The sequence below is a fragment of the Entelurus aequoreus genome, linkage group LG08, assembly GCF_033978785.1.
Source record: "Entelurus aequoreus isolate RoL-2023_Sb linkage group LG08, RoL_Eaeq_v1.1, whole genome shotgun sequence".
In the NCBI taxonomy this organism is placed as follows: Eukaryota; Metazoa; Chordata; class Actinopteri; order Syngnathiformes; family Syngnathidae; genus Entelurus; species Entelurus aequoreus.
In genome coordinates this window covers 51,751,155-51,773,410 of record NC_084738.1, presented here as the reverse complement: position 1 = coordinate 51,773,410, position 22,256 = coordinate 51,751,155, and the positions used below count along the sequence as shown (strand labels likewise).

The following is a 22,256-nucleotide window of genomic DNA, read 5'->3' as shown; positions in this document are numbered from 1 at the left end:
AGCGTCGTGCCAATAAGCTCTGGATGACATTGGTTCTGTCTAAGCAGTCCATACAGTTACTGCGGAAGACTCCTCTCTGCTGGACAAGTGCCTTGTCTTCTGAGTTCACCATGAAGTAACTGCACACAGACAGGTAACTAAAATATAACCAAATGTCACCCACAGAGTTGATGTTTGTAATACCTGTATTCATCTTGTGTCTCAGCAACAGCTTCCACCAAGATTTGGAGACGATCCCATCTCATGTGGCTGCACTCTTTGTGGAAGTCAAAGGCTATGTAACTGAGTAAAGAGAACATCATGCTCTGAAAAAGGATCATTATTTAAAAGCTGTGAAATAAATAATCTGCATAATGTCAAATGACAACATCTACTGTACCACAATGCTTAGAACAAAGATAAAATAAATTGAAAACATGTACACCACAGAGCTAATGTTTTCGGAAGGATATGCCGAAAGGGACCAGCGGTAGAAAATGGATGAATGGATGGATGCTGTCTTTAAAATCTAAAAGTAGCATAGGGAAATTAGCGCAACTTACCTGAGCATACCGTTGTTCAAACTGAATATCATCTTGGCAAATGCCTGTTCTAGTGGCTTTTCGGAACCCTTCTGATTTACCTAGAAAAAAACAACACTTTTTTGGTACGGAACATTTGGTTCAGTACAGAAGCAAACCGATTTTACACTTGGTACACATTGAGTGAGGAACAGAAATGACAAGCTATGTCGAAGTGCGGACTTGGCTGACAAAAGATCAAGATGGAAGGAGAGCCAGCGTTAACCTCAGTAGTCAACCACATCGTGTGCACCAAGTGCAACCGTGACTACCACTCACGGGTCGGACTCTTTAGTCACTCCCGAAAGTGCCGTTGAGACCCCCCACCTTCTTTTTGGATCTACCCCATCGTCTCCTGAGACGGAAAGATGCAGACGAGTAACTAAATGTTGCATTATGCAAATACTGTAAAACAGCACAGAAGTACAGCGCCTGTACAACTAATCAACAAGCACCTATTGAGACAACAATGAGAAAATCGGATATGAGAAGGCTACGACCGCTACCTCTACAGACTGCAATGCAAGCTCAGCTTCCCCTGAAACAAATATTTAAAGTTAAAGTTAAGTTAACTTTTTTTTTTACTTAGTGCTTACACTTAATTGGCTAAATATGCGCTAGAATGCGTTCAACTTAAGTTCAGAATCAGCTACTTTCAGGACAGCTGACGCGACTTTCTTCTCATTCATTCTCGTAACATCACAGTGCATTCAACTGTGTTGAAGCTGAGCATCCATTGACTTCAATAAGGGAGCATTGTGGGTTGTTCCACTGCAGCAAAACTAGACAGTACCGTAATTTCCGGACTATAAGCCGCACCTGACTATAAGCCGCACCAGCTAAATTTAGGGGAACATACAGATTGCTCCATATATAAGCCGCACCCGACTATAAGCCGCAGGGTTTTGATGTGTAATTACCGTAGTATATAGGGGTTCCTGCTACCACGGAGGGGATTGTCGGGACAGAGATGACTGTTTGGGAACGCAAAGCGTCCCATTTATTAACAATAAATCTTTCAATCATTCAATCAAACTTTCACATCTTTGACATGGCGAACAGCATTCGTGCAGAGTACAAATAATACAACGGTGCAAAGTAATACAAAGTGCTCACCTGTACGTTATCAAAATAACCAGCCTACCGGTATATGAAAAGTCAGTCTTTAATCATTGTGTCATCGTCTTCCTCCTGCGTACTAAAACCACCGAAATCCTCTTCGTCGGTGTCGGAGAAGAACAGGCCGTAAATAAGCCGCACCCTTGTATAAGCCGCAGGGACCAGAACGAGGGGAAAAAGTAGCGGCTTATAGTCCGGAAATTACGGTAATTGGATAAATGCTCGGCTTAGTCCCGCCCATCGGACGCTCTGGGTCTCTGGAAGTGAATGAAAGTGGGCCTGGCATTAGCTGGCCTGGACGCTAAGCTTCTGCATAAAGATTGGATGATCTGTCTGAAGCTGAATCCATTTTTGATTGACAGCAAAATGCGCAAATCAGCGATCTTGAAATATAAACCACTGCCAGAGCATTTTTCAAGCTCATTCCGTTGTTCTAAAAATATCTTCAAAGATAAACTGAACAGTCCAGTTGCGGCCATTGAATGCCCTGACAATACGGAATATGGATGAATGAGAACACTTTCATATTTCTGTTACAAAAAAACAAAAGGAAGCTTTTGGTTTACCAGATTAAGAATGGTTTGTTTCCCATAGATGAGGAGCTGTGAGTCAAAATGCCTCTGGAAACCATCCATCTGAAAAATGTCAGTTGGTGGTTAGCAACAGTAATCACTGGTCTTCATTAAAATAACAACACACAAAGTCATGTCCTTACATGACTGGTTGTTTTACTGATGATAGGTTTAGGTTTATATTTCAGGTTGGGCCTTTGACTCCAGTAAAAGGGCATAGAACCTCGTGTCTGTGGGACAAAAAATATAATTGTCAATGTTAACCTATCAAGCCAGTCAAAGCTCACCTGACACAACTGTTATACTTGCCTGTACAAAGGAAGCCTTGGCTCCCTCATACAAAACTATCTGCTCAGTTTCCACAAAGTTAGCAGCATGGCCTTCAGAGTCAATGCCTGAAAAAAAGAGAGCAGACCTGACCTATTCTCCATTTGCCAATATTAATGCGCAAAAATAAAAGTGAGGTACGTTTTAACAAAGATCATCTAACAAATGAAACCATCACAATAATACATATTTTATTTTCTAAGCAATAGGTACCTCTGACATAGTATCTGACACCTGCTCGGAAGCAGCTTCTCCGGGATATTAGGATCCATTCAAAGATCTTTCCATTTATTCGACAAGGTTTCATAACAATGACTGGACCAACAAATTAAGGAGACTATTTTATTCAGAGTTCAATTTAAAGTACAAAAGTGAACATTACTCGTACATATCTTTAGTTAAATATTCACAGAAAAGGATACATCCATGTACCATTGGTAGTGCAAACCTGTGGAGCTAAGAAGAAGTTAGATTGGTTAGGACTAATTGGAAAAATACACTGCTAAGCAAAAAGACATGATTCTTAAAGGAGACATATTGAGCAGATTAAAACAGTCCTATGCAGTCTTAAAAATAGTGGCAGTAAAAACACCCTAAAAATCAAGATTTAGAGCACTCCTGCGCCAAGGTGCAAGAATAATGCTGCATCAAAAAACACTACATATCCTCTTGGATTTTGGCTTTGGTATTATTTTCCATACGTTTTCCACTCGGGGCCGCATACAGAACCTTTTAAGGACGTGAAAGGCCTCTTGATATTCTTTACTACGCTAAAACCAATCAGATGTAATTTAGGTCGATATGTGCTATTAGAAGAAAAAGTTTATATATTAGCTTTGTGTTATGGTTGAGAACGCAAATAGTTGTTTGTGTATAGTGAAACACCTAATTACAGAACATACATAGGCAAAAAAAATGAGATGGGGCATCATAATCGTATTCTTTTCCTAATTACACGAGATGTGGCCTGACAGCTTGAGAAAAGACAGTACCTCCAGGATGATGCCTGAAATCAATGCGACTTTTTCAAAAAGTTGTGGCAAAAGGTGCAATGTTTTGAGGCTTTTTTTTAATACCATTGAATCAACTTTTGAATTCAGGTGAAACTAAAAAAATGTAATATCAAGAAAAGTTTGTTTATTGCAGCAATGACATTTACAAGGTCAAACTAAAATATGACATTTTTTAATATTTAATTTCAATGTTTATGGTTTACATCTTATGAAAACCTCAAATTAAAAATCTCAGCAACTTTAGGGTTTTCAAAAACCGTAACCTATCGTCATCCAAAGTCTAAGAAATTAAGGCTTGACATATCTCACTTTACCTGTAATGAGTTCAAATAACATACTAGTTACACATTTGAAATTGAATTGCTGACATGAATGGGAATTCTTGCGCGGTATATTTAAATTGTATGAGTTTAATGTATATGAATTTGTTATCGATGCTGTAAGTGTTCCTTGTAATCTTAACCTAAAAAAGCACAAGATTTCAACAAAAATTGGAAAACAAATACTGTATTGATAGTTCACTCATTTTATACCAAAAATACTTTAAGTAAACACTTGATGACAGTAAAAGCACATACTCCAAGCTCATTGTCAAAGTAGTGTACTATTTTAATTAATTCAAACTAATAAAAGTAATATTAAACTATAATTATAGAAAGAAACACCACCAAAGGCATCCATATGTCCTCTGTCGCCCACTAATTGCATTATCTGTGTATGTATTATGCTTCAAAAGTGTTTGTACATCTAAACAATGTACAACAACACATTTACACATATATTTACACACATTAGTATTTGTGGACTGTTGAGAGCAATCTATAGTGATAATTTTGATTGGTAAATTTGAGCAAATGAGACATTATCATCACATCATCAACATTTCTAGCATGTAAATGCTGCTTGCTCTTTGCTAGGTTGGCATGGCAATCATAATATGCTATAATAGCCTTATCCTAGATAAATAATGGTAAAATAAATATATAAATACAAAAGTAATCTTTATTACAAAAGCTTTTTTTGACACTGAATTTATGTAACTGAAATTTTTGCGTATTAAATTAGTGAACTGATTTTTTTTGTTTTGTTTACATGAAATTGTGCTTACAATTTAATTGAAAACCAATTCAGTCTTTTAAAATGTAGTGCATAAAAATTCAGTGTAAAAAAAACAGTGTTGAAAAATTTGCTGCTTCAAAAAGCAAGATTCACTTCGGGTAAATTAAGACTGAAGCAATCGATCCTGTCTCGGAACCAGCCAATGAGGTGTCAAGTTGGAGGTCACGTGACACGGGTCTTTCAAAACAGCATGTAAAAAGCAGTTAACTGGGCATAATACAACATAATTAAAATTAATGATTCCAATGGTTTGAATCTGCAATTTTGAGTGACATACGAAGTCCTGGGAATAAACAGAGTGTGGCAGAGTGGGCAGGTCTTGTTTACAGAGCAAAAGAGTGTCAGACGGAGGCAGATTTCTACAACGAAGTTCTGCAGACCAGTGATATTGTACCGAATACGTGAATGTTTTTTGCCCTTTGCGTTTATGTTTCGCCGTGTTTGTTGTCATATTTTTTTCAACCAATTCAAACCATTCCACCTTCAACACATTCCACGCATCCTGGTAATTGAAACCAGCAAATTTCCAGGTTCCAAAAAATTCCAGGACTTCCCAGAATTCCATGTTTTCCAAAGCCCTATTTTCACACCTTTTGCTGGAAAGATTTCACAGTCCACATTTTTCCACCATCAATATATTTCACATAATCAGGACAACAAAAATAGCAATGTTATTTTTCCTAAAAATTCCAGATTTTTTCGAAATTCCAGAAATTCTGAAAAACCCATTCTCAATTCCAATTGTTACTACTTTAATATTTTTAAACGGATTTGAAAAGTTCCAACACTAAGCCATTCATATAATCTTGGACAATGGTGCTACAGTCAATATTTTCAAAAATTCCTGGATTTCCCGGAAGTTCCGGTAATGTTCCCCCCATTGACAATGAATGGGAAATATACAATCGATTGCATATCTCAATGCCTCATCCGATTTGAACAGTTATAACATCCACACACTCCACTCACCCTGGACATTCAAGCCAGCATGCTTCCCGGTTCTGAAAATTCTCTTATTACCAGAAATGTTCCCCTTTAAAAATGAATAGGCAATATACAAACCTCTCCATATCCCAATTTCTCAACCGATTTGAACCGTTCCAACATCCACACACTCCACTCACCGTGGGCATTAAAACCAGCATGTTTCCCGGTTTTAAACATTTCCTGATCAACCAGAATTTCCAAGAACGTCTACCCATTTAGGGAAATATAGAAATTTCTGCATATCCCACATTTCTAATCCGATACGTATCGTTAAAACATCCACACACTCCACTCACCCTGGACATTCAAGCCAGCATGTTTCCCAGTTCCGAAAAATCCCTGATTACCCGGAATTACCAGGTATGTTCTCCATTGAAAATGAAACCACTTCATATCCCACATTTCTCAACCAATTCCAACCGTTCCAACATCCACACACTTGCAACTAAGTATGCTAGGGATCGATTGCTTCAGCCTTAATGTACTGGAAGAGAGTCTTGCATTTTGAAGAAGTACCTTTTTCGACACTGAATTTTTATACACTGAATTTTAAAACACTGAATTTATTTTCAATGAAATTGTAAGCATAATTTGATGTATACAAATTCAGTTCACAAAATTCAAACGCAAAAAAATCAGTTACATAAATTCAGTGTCAAAAGAAAGCTTTCTCAATAAAGACACATATTAACCTCCATACTTAGTGGCTTTTTGCTATAGACAGGTCTGATTTGCATTGGAGGACAGTTAAGCAGTTTGAGCAATAAAGAGTTGAGATATCATTACATGTTGGTATTCCTGCTTTGTCTACACAACTTAAAGACAAATCTATATGCAGAAAATTAAGCTGATTGACAAAAAGTTGAGGGCATTGGACAAGGTTCAATGTCGCGCATAAATTCACAGGAATTGGTTGAATTTGCGTGGATTGGTGCATTTGCAACATGACAAATTCCTGGAGGGAAGAACTGATGCATATATCAATTGATATAAGTACATACAATTAAGTGTTAGACAGTATCAATATATGAGATAGTCAGAAAAAATCGCAATATCAAGCATTTATACTTATTATTAATTTATAAGTCTTATTTCTAGAATGTGCTGAGGGGAAATAGAAACTAAGCAGAGTGCCGAAAATAGCCATAGGTGCGCAGTTTGGTTGTGTCATTTCGCATTTTGATGTCTGATCTATATATTGCATGTGTAAAAATAAAAAAACATTTTGATTTCGATTATCCATTTTAAAGAAAGCTAGGGCCACCTCAAGAGATGGCAGCTATGTTACCTCTGGCTGTGCTGTCAGCTCTCTGAGGAGATTTGCATTCCAGACAAACCTCTGATCGGCCTAAAACACAAGAAGCAAGAGAAAATCAGTGAGACATCCTGTCTTTCACTTTTGGGTAAACTTGTAAATGTATTGTAACAAAGATATATTTAATTAATAAAACCTCCGCGACCCCAAAAGGGACAAGCGGAAGAAAATGGATGGATGGATGGAACCCCATGGCTTGTCATGACTGTTGATTTGTTAAGAATATGCAAAAAAATGACTGAAGTTTCCACCAAACCTTGAGGAGGGTTAAGATCAGGGGTCTCAAACTCAATTTACCTGGGGGCCACTGGATGCAGAAACTGGGTGAGGCTGGGCCGCAAGACAAGATTTCTTTAAAAAATCTAACATGCACTTTTAATGAATTTACCTTCTTTGAATGGCTATCCCGCCCTAGCAACATACTTGCCAACCCTCCCGATTTTTCCGGGAGACTCCCGAATTTCAGTGCCCCTCCCGACAACAACAAGAATGACAAACACATTTCGGGAGAACATCCGCACCGTAACACAACATAAACACAACAGAACAAATACCCAGAACACCTTGCAGCCCTAACTCTTCCGGGCTAGAATATACACACCAGCTACCACCAAACCCCGCCCACCTCAACCGACGCACGGAGGTGCGGGGGGATTGATTTGTGGGGGGGCAGGGTTGGGGGGGGGGGGGCGGGGTTTGGTGGTAGCGGGGGTGTATATCCTAGCTCAGAAGAGTTAGGGCTGCATGGGATTCTGGGTATTTGTTCTGTTGTGTTTATGTTGTGTTACGGTGCGGATGTTCTCCCGAAATGTGTTTGTCATTCTTGTTTGGTGTGGGTTCACAGTGTGGTGCATATTTGTAACAGTGATAAAGTTGTTTATACGTCCACCCTCAGTGTGACCTGTGTGGCTGTTGACCTGGTTTGTCTTGCAGTCACTTACGTGTGTGTACAAAAGCCAAATTCAACATGTGACTGGGCTGACACACTGTTTGTACAGGTTGTAGAGGGCGCTAAAGGCAGTGCCATCACGGCACGCCCTTAATATTGTTGTTTGGGTGAAAATCGGCAGACATTCAAGAGAATGGTTGCCCTGAAATTCGTGAGTCTCCCGGAAAAATCGGGAGGGTTGGCAAGTATGACGCAGTCAAGTGGCATTCATATAAAACGCGGGCCACCCTAACATTAAATTTTCATATTAAGGTGCGGGCCGCAAAATAACGTCTCGCGGGCCGCAATTGGCCCACGGGCCGCGTGTCTTGAGACCCCTGGTTAAGATGAACCCAGTGTATTTCTTATCAATGTGCACAATACCTCTGCAACCCCTTAATACTTATATATTTGCCTTTTTTTTTTTACACAGGCTAAACTGCAACTAAACTCTAATCCACAGTCATTGTTTTCATGTATTCTTATGTGCACTGCCCAGCCGCTGTTCCCACAAATTCCCCTTCTTCTTTGCATCCCGTCCTGCTCCGGCTGCATCAAACACTGAATATGTATACATACATTTAATTAAGTAAAATACAAATAAGGCAACAAGAGAAGTATTACACACTTCCATTGTGTAAAGTAAATCTGTACAGCAGATTGTAGCATATACATCAACAATATAATTTGCCTGATTGGCCGGACAGGGCAGATAAAAAAATAATAATAATAAAAAATCTAAAATATCTTGGACTATCCCAGGGCCAGATTGTGGACGCATTTGGACATCCAGCAGTCTAAACATAGACACTTGTAAGTATAAACAACCATCAAATAATGACAGTTGCATATTATTTACAGATAAAAAGTTTCCAAAGTAAAAGCGTATGTGTAAGTAATCAATAACAAACATGTCCTCATAATTCAACTCGCATCATGAGCTTAATTTAATTATTGTGGTCACTAGGTGTCGCTAAAAAAAACTCCACTTCTACTTAAAGACAACATAAGTCCATTCTACACAGTTAACAATGAATAGGTTAGTGTTTTTCATACCTCCAGTTCTCTACTGTTAAGTTTACTTAATCAAGTCTTTTCCAATATCACGCACTACAAAATAAAAACAGTATGTATGATTCGTGTTGTTATCGTATTTGATCAACGTGGGTATTGGCCAGCACGTATAGACACCATCTATACGTATCACCATATCAAACTTTCTGCTGCGCCACAGGCAGCTTAGCCATCCAAGCTATCAGTCCAAGATGATGCAGGTGTTTCCCCAATACCACACGTACATTGTCCACACTACTTGTCTGTTACAATTCCAGTAACAAATAAAAATCATACATTAACAAGTGTACACCTTATGGTACTGAAGGAAGATTGTAACAATTAATTTATTGATATTTTAACTTTATATATATATTTTTTTTAAATTATTATTATTATTTGTATTTTATTCTTTTTTTTGTATTGTTTTTTTTTTTTTCATCCCTCAGGGGGATGATTCAACAGGGAAGTTGCTGGATGTTCGATCTCCATCGTTGGGGTCCCTGCTGTCAACGTTAACGCATGTGATTTAAAAAAAAAAAATACTGCGTTATTATAAATGAATCAAAATTAATCACACCATTTGTAATGGCAGCATGGAAACCCGGAAGTCGGCGCCTATTGTTACACGGTGCAAAGATGAGTGATGAAAGGCGGCCAAATTCACTTCAGAACACACTCTGATGGGACTTTAGATCAAACTGAGGTAATTTGTTGGCATTGCAGCAAAATACTTTCTTATCATTGGCGCGCAACAAGTTTAAATTAGCCCCTTAAAGAAATGCACATACAGAGTTTCCGCGGGGCATGAATTGATTTACGTGGACCCCAACTTAAACAAGTTGAAAAACTTATTCGGGTGTTACCATTTAGTGGTCAATTGTATGGAATATGTACTGTACTGTACAACCTACTAATAAAAGTTTCAATCAATCAATCAATCAAACAATTAAAAGTCATTAAATGAATTCAGCAAAAATTAAGATCATACATGTCATTAAAAAGCATTGAATTTGATGTCCAGAGGCATTAACAATTTTTTATACAATCATAGTGTAACAAACAGTACAGGGTGTCCGAAGTTACCGGAGAGTGTTATGTAAGGAGGAGGAGTTTTGTCCCTCCAGGGTTGCCATAGGGCTGTGACGTAGGGGAGTGTGTGGCGGTGGAAGGAAGTGTGTGGAGATAACATTAAAAAGAAGCGGTGGCTACCGGACCTGCTCTAATGTCTCCCGTTTATCATTTTATTAGATAGATACACAGTATAGGCGAACCCAGGACACTCGGCTACATTGGTGGCAGCGGTAGGATTAACCGCTGTGTTGAAAACAAAAGAAGAAAGTGTTACACGGGGCTCGTTCGTTTCCAGTTAGCTGCACCAGTATAGTTAGCTGCTAAGCTATATTGCGGACATGTGGTGTGGTGACGAGGACCCTTTTAAGCCCGGCAGGGCGCTGTTTGACAGACACTCACACGGCATGAATGTCAAAGTTGACCTACCCGCTCCCTTCACCGGCGATGGGAGCCAGAGTTTTCTCAGCTGGGCGAGGCAGTTGGAAGTAGCCGTAGCGCAACGGCGTTTAGCCGGCCGCAGCTGCAATGAGGACCTGGTGAGGATTCTCCCAACTCGTCTCACTCAGTATGTCAGCTTTTCTGCTGTGGGACAGCCTTCTGGATGGGAGTAAATCAGACTATGCTGCAGTTAAAGAGAGACTGGGGGCAGCTTTTGGACAGAGACAATTAATGGACCGCTTCAGGGCCAGCCTATCGCTTGGAGGTGTTTGCTGCTGATGTGAGCCGGCTGGTTCCCGGATTATGGAGCCATCGCGCAGAGAGAGGAGAAGTTTCGGCGCTTGCTGGACGGTCTCGAGCTGGGAGAGATGGATCAGTGGCGGGCCATACCTATGGGTTTGACTAACTCTTTGGCCACCTTTCAGCGCATGATGAAGCTCATCCTGAGAGGTCTGCCGTGGCACGTTTGTATGGTGTACTTGGACGATATATTAATTTATAGCCGTACATTCGAGGCTCCACCTCGTACACCTGGAGGAAGTCCTGTCCAGAATCCAATTAGCGGGTCTAAAACTAAATCCCTGAAAGTGCCACTTTTCCCGGGACCACGTGGTATTTCTCGGCCATGTAGTCTCTAGATGTGGTCTCCTGCCTGACCCAAGAAACACTGATAAGGTGAGAACATGGCCCGTACCCCCTCAGAAGTCAGGGCCTTTGTGGGCCTGTGCTGTGCCACTGAATCGCCTGGCAGGGAAAAATGTGCCCTTTGAGTGGTCAGCTGACTGCGATGCTGCTTTCACTCACCTCAAGGAAGTACACACCTCCTCACCAGTTGTTACACTGCCTAACTTTTCACTTCCTTTTAAAGTGTACACAGACGCTTCTAAAGACGCTGTTGGAGCAGTGCTGGCCCAGGAGGATGGTGGTCTGGAGAGAGTAGTAGCCTACGCCAGCCAGGCCCTCCCATTCACACAGAAAAGATGGTCTACGTATGACAGAGAATTATGGCCTGTAGTGTGGGTGGTGCGTGAGTTCAAACATTATGTGGGGATGTCGGCGTTCTCCATCATCACTGACCATCGCCCTCTGTTGGGCCTCAGACACATGGCTATTGATAATGACCCCACCGGAGGAAGAAGCAGGTGGGTGCTGGAGCTGGATCCGTTCGACTGGACCATGGTGCACGAAGACGGCTACCGCCATAAAAACGCTGACGCGCTGTCCCGTCGGCCGGCGACTCCTGATCTCATTGAGCCAGACACTACAGCAGCAGGACTGCACACCGTGGCTTCCGTGGGGGCATCGGATGGCTGTCTGTCCACAGACGGAGGGCAGGCAGACATGGCTTCTGGATATTCTCTCTGTGGTGCTGAGGGAGAGTTGCAGTCACTACAGCGTCAGGACACGGACATTTGTACGGTACTGGCTTGGCTGGAACAGGGCGTTCCCCGTCGGCCTCGCAGACTCCCCCGCGGGTCTTCCGCCAGTGTAAGGAAGTTGTGGACTGGGTTTCACCGGCTGTCAGTTAAGGAGGGACTGTTGTGTCGTACGACACTGCCTGCGACCGTGGGAGAGCCGCAAATTCAAGTTGTGGTTCCCGCCTCCATGGCGCCGGAGCTTCTGCAACAGTTACATGGGGGGCCGGCCGCTGCCCATTTTTCCGCGGAACGTGTGTGGGAAAGGGCCTGGCAATCTTACTACTGGCCCTTCATGCTGAGAGACATCCGACGGTGGTGTGAGCAATGCAGAGCGTGTCAGACCCGCAGGTGCCCGGCCAAGGGCTCCCATGGGGGCGGGGGGTCCCGGGTTTGTCGCCCCTTCCAAAGGGTGGCCGTGGACCTTCTGGAGTTGCCCTTAACGTCCCAGGGGAACAGATATGTTTTAGTGGTGGAGGACTACTTCACTAAGTTTGTCACACTGTATGCACTGACCAACCAAACAGCTCACACTGTCACTCGCTGCCTGTTTGAGGACTATGTTTTGGTGCATGGTGTCCGCGAAATCCTGCATAGCGACCAGGGTCGCCAGTTCGAAGCGGAAGTCATCCAGAGACTCTGCCAGTTGCTTGGAATAAAAAAGACACGCACCACTGCCTATAACCCCAAGTCGGATGGCATGGCCGAGCGACATAATCGGACTTTGATCGACCAGTTAGCCAAGATGTTGATTTCTCACGGGGGTGAGTGGGACTCATATACAAACCCCGTTTCCATGAGTTGGGAAATTGTGTTAGATGTAAATATAAACGGAATACAATCATTTGCAAATAATTTTCAACCCATATTCAGTTGAATATGCTACAAAGACAACATATTTGATGTTCAAACTGATAAACTTTTTTTTTTGTGCAAATAATCATTAACTTTAGAATTTAATGCCAGCAACACGTGACAAAGAAGTTGGGAAAGGTGGCAATAAATACTGATAATGTTGAGGAATGCTCATCAAACACTTATTTGGAACATCCCACAGGTGAACAGTCAAATTGGGAACAGGTGAGTGCCATGATTGGGTATAAAAGTAGATTCCATGAAATGCTCAGTCATTCACAAACAAGGATGGGGCGAGGGTCACCACTTTGTCAACAAATGCGTGAGCAAATTGTTGTACAGTTTAAGAAAAACCTTTCTCAACCAGCTATTGCAAGGAATTTAGGGATTTCACCATCTACGGTCCGTAATATCATCAAAGGGTTCAGAGAATCTGGAGAAATCACTGCACGTAAGCAGCTAAGCCCGTGACCTTCGATCCCTCAGGCTGTACTGCATCAACAAGCGACATCAGTGTGTAAATGATATCACCACATGGGCTCAGGAACACTTCAGAAACCTACAGTCAGTAAAAAGTTAAAACTCTCCTATGCAAGGCGAAAACCGTTTATCAACAACACCCAGAAACGCTGTCGGCTTCGTTGGGCCTGAGCTCATATAAGATGGACTGATACAAAGTGGAAACGTGTTCTGTGGTCTGACGAGTACACATTTCAAATTGTTTTTGGAAACTGTGGACGTCGTGTCCTCCGGACCAAAGAGGAAAAGAACCATCCAGATTGTTATAGGCGCAAAGTTGAAAAGCCAGCATCTGTGATGGTATGGGGGTGTATTAGTGCCCAAGACATGGGTAACTTACACATCTGTGAAGGCGCCATTAAAGCTGAAAGGTACATACAGATTTTGGAGCAACATATGTTGCCATCCAAGCAACGTTACCATGGACGCCCCTGCTTATTTCAGCAAGACAATGCCAAGCCACGTGTTACATCAACGTGGCTTCATAGTAAAAGAGTGCGGGTACTAGACTAGCCTGCCTGTAGTCCAGACCTGTCTCCCATTGAAAATGTGTGGCGCATTATGAAGCCTAAAATACCACAAAGGAGACCCCCGGACTGTTGAACAACTTAAGCTGTACATCAAGCAAGAATGGGAAAGAATTCCACCTGAGAAGCTTAAAAAATGTATCTCCTCAGTTCCCAAACGTTTACTGAGTGTTGTTAAAAGGAAAGGCCATGTAACACAGTGGTGAACATGCCCTTTCCCAACTACTTTGGCACGTGTTGCAGCCATGAAATTCTAAGTTAATTATTATTTGCAAAAAAAAAATAAAGTTTATGAGTTTGAACATCAAATATCTTGTCTTTGTAGTGCATTCAATTGAATATGGGTTGAAAAGGATTTGCAAATCATTGTATTCTGTTTATATTTACATCTAACACAATTTCCCAACTCATATGGAAACAGGGTTTGTATATAAAAACAATATAAACAATGCACCTAAGGGGAGAGCCTAGGACGTCGCGTCCATGCGCGCCGCCATCTTGGATCATAAAATGCGGCGCTCCAGAGGGTCGTAAAGACCGCCCAGAAGATCATCGGATGCCCCCTCCCCTCCCTGGCTGACCTGTACAGCTCCCGCTGTCTCAGGAAAGCACAGAGCATCCTGAAAGACCCATCCCACCCCGGGCACTGCCACCTAGAACTGCTACCCTCGGGCAGACGTTATAGGGTGCTAAAAGCGGGCACAAATAGACTAAAAAACAGTTTTTACCCAAGAGCCATAGTAGCATTAAACAGGCACTGAGTGAGCACAATGTGTCCGTCATGTCCTCATGTGTCATGTCTTTTTATTTTTTCGGACTATAATGTGCAATAATGTTATATGTGTATATGTATATATATGCATATGTATGGATATGTGCATGTGTGTGGATATATACATACACTACCGTTCAAAGGTTTGGGGTCACCCAAACAATTTTGTGGAATAGCCTTCATTTCTAAGAACAAGAATAGGCTGTCGAGTTTCAGATGAAAGTTCTCTTTTTCTGGCCATTTTGAGCGTTTAATTGACCCCACAAATGTGATGCTCCAGAAACTCAATCTGCTCAAAGGAAGGTCAGTTTTGTAGCTTCTGTAACGAGCTAAACTGTTTTCAGATGTGTGAACATGATTGCACAAGGGTTTTCTAATCATCAATTAGCCTTCTGAGCCAATGAGCAAACACATTGTACCATTAGAACACTGGAGTGATAGTTGCTGGAAATGGGCCTCTATACACCTATGTAGATATTGTACCAAAAACCAGACATTTGCAGCTAGAATAGTCATTTACCACATTAGAAATGTATAGAATGTATTTCTTTAAAGTTAAGACTAGTTTAAAGTTATCTTCATTGACAAGTACAGTGCTTTTCCTTAAAAAATAAGGACATTTCAATGTGACCCCAAACTTTTGAACGGTAGTGTATATATAGATACATATGTTCTTTTTTATCTTTTTTTAAAAAAAAAATGTATTATTTATAATACGAAATTATTGTGTATGCACCTTAGGGGATCTGCTCCAATTTTGTTGTTCTTTGAACCTGTTCACTGTAATAATGACAATAAAACTCTATTCTATTCTATTCTATTCTAAAATTATCAACTATGACGTTGCATGATGCAGGTAAAAGTTCAGCAGGAGCATTCTGTAAAAAGTAAAAAAAATAATTAGATCGCATTTTCCTCACTGTTTTCACCTATAATATATACTTTTTTTTTTTAAGTGGTATCAATACATTAAGTACAGTAGCAAAGTATCCTCTAGTGACAAATGCACAAACTCCCTGAGTATTCCACAGTGAGCGACATCAGATGTTCATACTTAAATGTCTTATTAAAAGTTATTAAAATAGATATAATAATCAAATTACAGAACTCATTTCCAATAGATAATTTCCTAACATACCGTCAATTCCGGACTAAAAGCTGCTGCCTTTTTTCTACGCTTTAAACACTGGGCTAACAAAACGGTGTGACTAATTTATGGATTTTTCTTTGCTGACAACCATAAAGCAACTAGTTTTCATTGCAAAGACACTGAAATAGTGTGTTATTGTTAGTGCTCTGGCACCATCGTTTGGACAAGGTCGCTTCGGCAGGTGCAGCTCAGTGAATGTTTCCGACTGTTTAAAGCTTGAAACTGGAAGTAGAAGTGCCGTTCTGTTGTCTAATAGTCCATTGCGTTTGTACTCAAATGGTTTCTTCATTTATCACTCCAAGCAACATTTGTAAGTTTTACAGTATAACTAAAACAATTCCTACTTACTAAACCTTCCCATGTGCATACTTGCCAACCTTGAGACCTCCGATATCGGGAGGTGGGGGGTGGGGGCGGGGCGTTGTCGGGGGTGGGGCGTTGTCGGGGGTGGGGCGTGGTTAAGAGGGGAATATCTAGCTAGAATTCACTGAAAGTCAAGTATTTCATACATATATATATATATATATATATATATATATATATATATATATATATATATATATATATATATATATATATATATATATATATATATATATATATATATATATATATATATATATATTTATATATTTTATTATACATATAAATAAAAGAAACACTTGAATTTCAGTCTTCTGGAGGCTATCCAGTAGATGGCAGTATTGTCCTGTTTAAGAGTGTCACAACATTGCTGTTTACGGCAGACAAACTGCTTTACGGTAGACTAAACGTGTCTGCTGTTGTTGTGTGTTGTTACCGCGCTGGGAGGACGTTAATGAAACTGCCTAACAATAAACCCACATAAGAAACCAAGAACTCGCCCTCGATCATTCTACAGTTATGACGTCATTGGGCAGGCAAGCTGTTTATATTGTGGGAAAGCGGACGTGAGAACAGGCTATTCCCACTCAGGTCCGTATTGAGCTAGAGGGGGCGTAGCCTCCAGCTCCGGATGAATACCGGGAGTTTGTCGGGAGAAAATTTCGGTTATCAGGAGAGGCGCTGAATACCGGGAGTCTCCCGGTAAAAACGGGAGGGTTGGCAAGTATGCCCATATGTGATGTCTATAGAAGTGCTTCCATGCATATTTGTATGTGCTATCGTGTCATGTAATGAAGCTAGCATCGTTAGCATTAGCTAATATGCTAACAGGTTTACGAGTGTCTGTGTTAGAATTATTACTTTACAATGGCACTCTATTAGTATTGTTTCAGTTTCACAAATTTCTCAGGAAATTCACCAAGACGTCACCATGGAGTTATTGAGTCTGTTTATCTGATTGGAGAGTTAGCTTCCAGAGCTAGTGGGTGCATGACGATGATGTCTGTTTTGTTTCATCAGCCGTCTTACTGCCCTGTTCCAGACACTGTTTTGAAACAATTAAGGTATGTAAATAATAAGTTATAAAATCTTTCTGTGAAAATAATTAATTTCAGAACGTATATATCTGCAGTTTTATAGTCCTCTGCACTTAATATATGGAAAAAAAGTTTTCTTCCCTAAATTTAGTGGATGCAGCTTATATAGCTGGGTTGCAATCACGTGACTGAGAGGCACTTCCGGGTTTCAGGTGATACTCGAGAGTCCCATTAGGCTACTGTTTATTTACTTGCATCAGGTCAAATCTGGGCGTAGTTGGGAAGATGTTGAGGCAAATATATAAGAAAACATTAAAATATATTAAAAAAGGGATGGACTGTCTTCACATCTGGAGGAGTCTACCATCTAAAGGCCTACTGAAACCCACTACTACCGACCACGCAGTCTGATAGTTTATATATCAATGATGAAATCTTAACATTATAACACATGCCAATACGGCTTATAAAGTGACATTTTAAATTTGCCGCTAAACTTCCGGTTCGAAACGCCTCTGAGGATGACGTATGCGCGTGACGTAGACCGGCAAACACGGGTATGCCTTCCACATTGAAGCCAATACGAAAAAGCTCTGTTTTCATTTCATAATTCCACAGTATTCTGGACATCTGTGTTCGTGAATCTGTTTCAATCATGTTCATTGCATTATGAAGAAGGAAGCTGAGCAAGCAAAGAAGAAAGTTGTCGGTGCGAAATGGACGTATTTTTCGAACGTAGTCAGCCACAACAGTACACAGCCGGCGCTTCTTTGTTTACATTCCCGAAAGATGCAGTCAAGATGGAAGAACTCGGATAACAGAGACTCTAACCAGGAGGACATTTGACTTGGGTACACAGACGCCTGTAGAGAACAGGGACAACACAGACTCTTACCAGGATTACTTTGATTTGGATGACAAAGACGCAGACGTGCTACTGTGAGTATGCAGCTTTGGCTTTTTTTTGCGTATGTACGTAACTTTTTTAAAATATATAACCTTTATGAACCTTGGGTTAGGTGAACGGTCTTTTGGGCTGAGTGATTGTGTGTGTTGATCATGTGTTTGAATTGTATTGGCGTGTTCTATGGAGCTAGGAGCTAGCAGAGGAGCTAGGAGCTAGCATAACACGTACCGTACCGTACGTACGCGTCACGTACGTAACTTTTTTAAAATATATAAGCTTTATGAACCTTGGGTTAGGTGAACGGTCTTTTGGGCTGAGTGATTGTGTGTGTTGATCAGGTGTTTGAATTGTATTGGCGTGTTCTATGGAGCTAGGAGCTAGCAGAGGAGCTACGAGCTAGCATAACAAACACGCAGGTGTTATTATGCAGGATTAATTTGTGGCATATTAAATATAAGCCTGGTTGTGTTGTGGCTAATAGAGTATATATATGACTTGTGTTTATTTACTGTTGTAGTCATTCCCAGCTGAATATCAGGTACCGTGAGTATGCAGCCTTGGCTGCTAAACATTCGATAACTTGACCGTATGTGCGCGTCACGTACGTAACTTTTTTTAAATATATAAGCTTTATGAACCTTGGGTTAGGTAAACGGTCTTTTGGGCTGAGTGATTGTGTGTGTTGATCAGGTGTTTGAATTGTATTGGCGTGTTCTATGGAGCTAGGAGCTAGCAGAGGAGCTAGGAGCTAGCATAACAAACACGCAGGTGTTTTTATGCAGGATTAATTTGTGGCATATTAAATATAAGCCTGGTTGTGTTGTGGCTAATAGAGTATATATATGTCTTGTGTTTATTTACTGTTGTAGTCATTCCCAGCTGAATATCAGGTCACCCCCGGCTCTCACAGCATCTTCCCTATCTGAATAGCTTCAACTCCCCACTAGTCCTTCACTTGCACTTTACTCATCCACAAATCTTTCATCCTCGCTCAAATTAATGGGGAAATTGTCGCTTTCTCGGTCCGAATCTCTCTCACTTCTTGCGGCCATCATTGTAAACAATAGGGAACTTTGCGTATATGTTCAACTGACTACGTCACACTACTTCCGGTAGGGGCAAGCCTTTTTTTTTATCAGATACCAAAAGTTGCAATCTTTATCGTCGTTGTTCTATACTAAATCCTTTCAGCAAAAATATGGCAATATCGCGAAATGATCAAGTATGACACATAGAATAGATCTGCTATCCCCGTTTAAATAAAAAAAATTCATTTCAGTAGGCCTTTAAGCATTCATCTGTGAAAGACAATTTTGGATTTATTTGTGCATCGCCAAGTACTGTACTGTGATAGTGACGCTAATGAGAAAAAGCAGGGTTTCCCGCTGCGCTTTGTTGTTAAGGCTTCCGCCTTAACAACAAAGAGCTACTGCCTAAACTAAAGTCTGAAAGTCTAAAAATAATAATAATATTTTTTTTTTTTTTTTGTCCTGTCCAGCTTCTCAGGCAAATCATATAGTAAATGCCCATATCGGCTGTTCAGATTTTTTTACAAAAGAGAAGTGTAGGATACTTCTCTTGTTGCCTTATTTGTATTTGACTTTATTAAATGTATTTATATTATCATTTGGTGATAAACTAAAGTCTTAACAAGCTGCTACGCTTCGTACTGCCTCTGCCTCTGTCAGTACGTCTCTGCAGCACCCAGCATTGTCCCACCCACACAACCATCTGATTGGTTACACGCAGAGCGGTAACAGCCAATCAGCAGTGCGTATTCAGAGCGCATGTAACAGCCAATCAGCAGTGCGTATTCAGAGCGGTAACAGCCAATCAGCAGTGCATATTCAGAGCGCATGTAACAGCCAATCAGCAGTGCGTATTCAGAGCGGTAACAGCCAATCAGCAGTGAGTATTCAGAGCGCATGGAGTCAGTGCTCACGGCAGAGGCAGGCAGAGAGGAGAAATGGTGCGGGTTAGCAGAAAGGTGGTTAGCAGGTGAGCATAATGCAGTGGACTCTCCCCAAATTATAATAAATACCTCCCAGTCAACTACTAGTAACATCACTATGAGCCCGTTCTAGAAATATAAGCGGCAGCTCAGCTCGCTCGCAGTCCTTGAGGTGAAGGCTAATTAGCTTTTAGCGTAACGTTAGCTCATTTTGCGGTGAGTGCATGCATGCGTGCGTGTGTGTGTTACGGACAGCAAAGCCCTGTCTGTCTGAGAGAAAGACAAGCATTATTGACCTACAGTTAACAACTAAGCTAATTCACTTTACATTTTTCTGTGTTGAAGCATCAAAAAAGGACATTATGTTAAATGAAGAGTCTGTGATAGTTGATATAATAATGTTACTGCATCATAAAGCCTACATGAACTCCATGGTGTTCAGGGATGAATAGTTTCTCCTCTCTCCTCTTCTTCACGCTACGAAGCAGCGATGAGATGGAGACGTGCTGGTGGCGACAGGCCAAATTACACTGTTCCTTACACCCACCCAGCCCCTTCCCCGTCCGTCCGCCTGTCCCGGGCGACGCATCGTTCCCCCTGGAGAGACGCCACCTTAACTAATTGGGTGAAACACTGAAAAGGACACGTTTGCTTCCTGTTACAAATATTACTCTTATATTATTTAGTCATAGCAAAAAGATGCAAATAAACACTGTACAAAAATGCAAGTCTGTGGTAAAACTAAAAAAAAGTACGTTTTGCTGATGCAAAGAAAGAAAAACAAACCTGTGGGCCACACCGCAACCCCCACCCAAAAGCCCTTGCAGAAGCATCCCTTTAAACAGGGTACGCACAGGATCCCCTCCCCACAGAAAACAACTATCGCATCTTTTCTATACTAACAAACCACACAGTCTTCTTTCTTCTTCGTCAGTCTACCCCAGGGCAGCTGTGGCTACGAAAGTAGCTTACCACCACCAGGTGTGAATGAATGATGGGTTTTTAACATGTAAAGCGACTTTGGGTACTTAGAAAAGCGCTATATAAATCCCAGGTATTATTATTATTATTATTATTCTTTAGGGCTCCTGCGAAGGGGAAAGGTGCGTCCCTCCCTGTGCGTTGAGCCGACCAGATTAACCTTTTTTTTCCCAGAGCTGACGGTCTTGTGCCAGCTGTGTTACATCTTCCACAGCAACTCCGTATAGTTGGAGGTCGCCTGCAATGACGTCGAGCATCAGGTGTGGGGTTGCCTCTTGGTCTTCTCTAGCCTGCGGCCCTCGGGTCAAACTGGACAATGGCTCTTGTCGGATGGTCAAGAGGATGTCGGAGGATGCAACGTTGCGCAGACAGGCAGGAAGCTCTAGGCTACCGTGTGCGGGCTCCAAGCACTTAGTTGGAAACCTGCTGGGGCCACCTGATGTTCCCGATGGTTCTGAGAGCCCTGCTATCAAAGCCATCAATTCTTGCCGCCAGTGTCCTGTTCAAGGGCCAAGTCTCAGAGGCATACAGCAGGATGGAGAGTACTACAGAGTTGTACATTTGGAGCGTCGTCCTGCGCGAACTGGAGTTGCTTCCAGAGAGACTGCAGAGCTGATGCAGCTAGGGCACTTCTGCGGAGGATTTCTGCTTTAGGTTCCTGTTGTACGTCACTATGGACCCCAGAATCAGCCATCAGAATCTTTTACCAGGGCTGTCTTGATGCGCGGGCCATCACAGGCTTGGTGCAGTAGACTGAAGACACAGCTTATGTTGTTGTTAGAGGCCCGGACTCTAGGAGTTTAGCTTCTGCTTGTCAAACATTCTCCCTATCTTCGGCTATAACCACATTGTGCTGGCGGTTGAATTGCCGATACTCTGTTAGGTCGCCTTGGAGCCAGACCTTGCACCACCGCTCTATGATGCCAAGTGTCCTCTCCGATATTTAAGCTTTTTCGGGGAGGGTCGAGAGCATCCGAGGACATTTGAGCTGACTGGATGACAAGGTCCTTAAAGGTCTGCCAGTCGTTCACTTTGTCAGTAGCCAGGTTATCGAAGGTGCGACAGATGGCGCATCTAACGTCTGCTGCATTGTTGGGATCACCGAGAAGCGAAGAGTCCAGGCGAGGCTGAGTCTTGAAGTGCTGCTTGGCTCACAGCTATAGCTTGAACTGGGCCACTAGCAGCCGATCATCTGTGTTGCCAAGCTCTGCTCCTCGATACAAGCGGCAGTTTGAAACAGACAACTTCCAGCATCGAGATATGAGGATGTGATT

At 41.7% G+C, this 22,256-nt stretch overlaps 1 protein-coding gene across 1 annotated transcript in view; it reads right to left on the bottom strand.

Moving 5' to 3' along the window:
- sacm1la (SAC1 like phosphatidylinositide phosphatase a) overlaps positions 1–22,256 on the bottom strand; it is a 92,327-nt gene that overhangs the window by 38,583 nt on the left and 31,488 nt on the right. Inside the window, exons 6-14 of the mRNA XM_062056768.1 lie at positions 6,986–7,045; positions 3,001–3,034; positions 2,792–2,893; positions 2,561–2,646; positions 2,395–2,481; positions 2,246–2,314; positions 543–622; positions 184–282; positions 1–119 (exon numbers count right to left, since the gene is read on the bottom strand). The exon at positions 1–119 is cut by the window's left edge and continues 20 nt beyond it. Of these exons, the coding sequence (XP_061912752.1) occupies positions 1–119; positions 184–282; positions 543–622; positions 2,246–2,314; positions 2,395–2,481; positions 2,561–2,646; positions 2,792–2,893; positions 3,001–3,034; positions 6,986–7,045 (736 nt within the window). The remainder of the gene's footprint in view (positions 120–183; positions 283–542; positions 623–2,245; positions 2,315–2,394; positions 2,482–2,560; positions 2,647–2,791; positions 2,894–3,000; positions 3,035–6,985; positions 7,046–22,256) is intronic.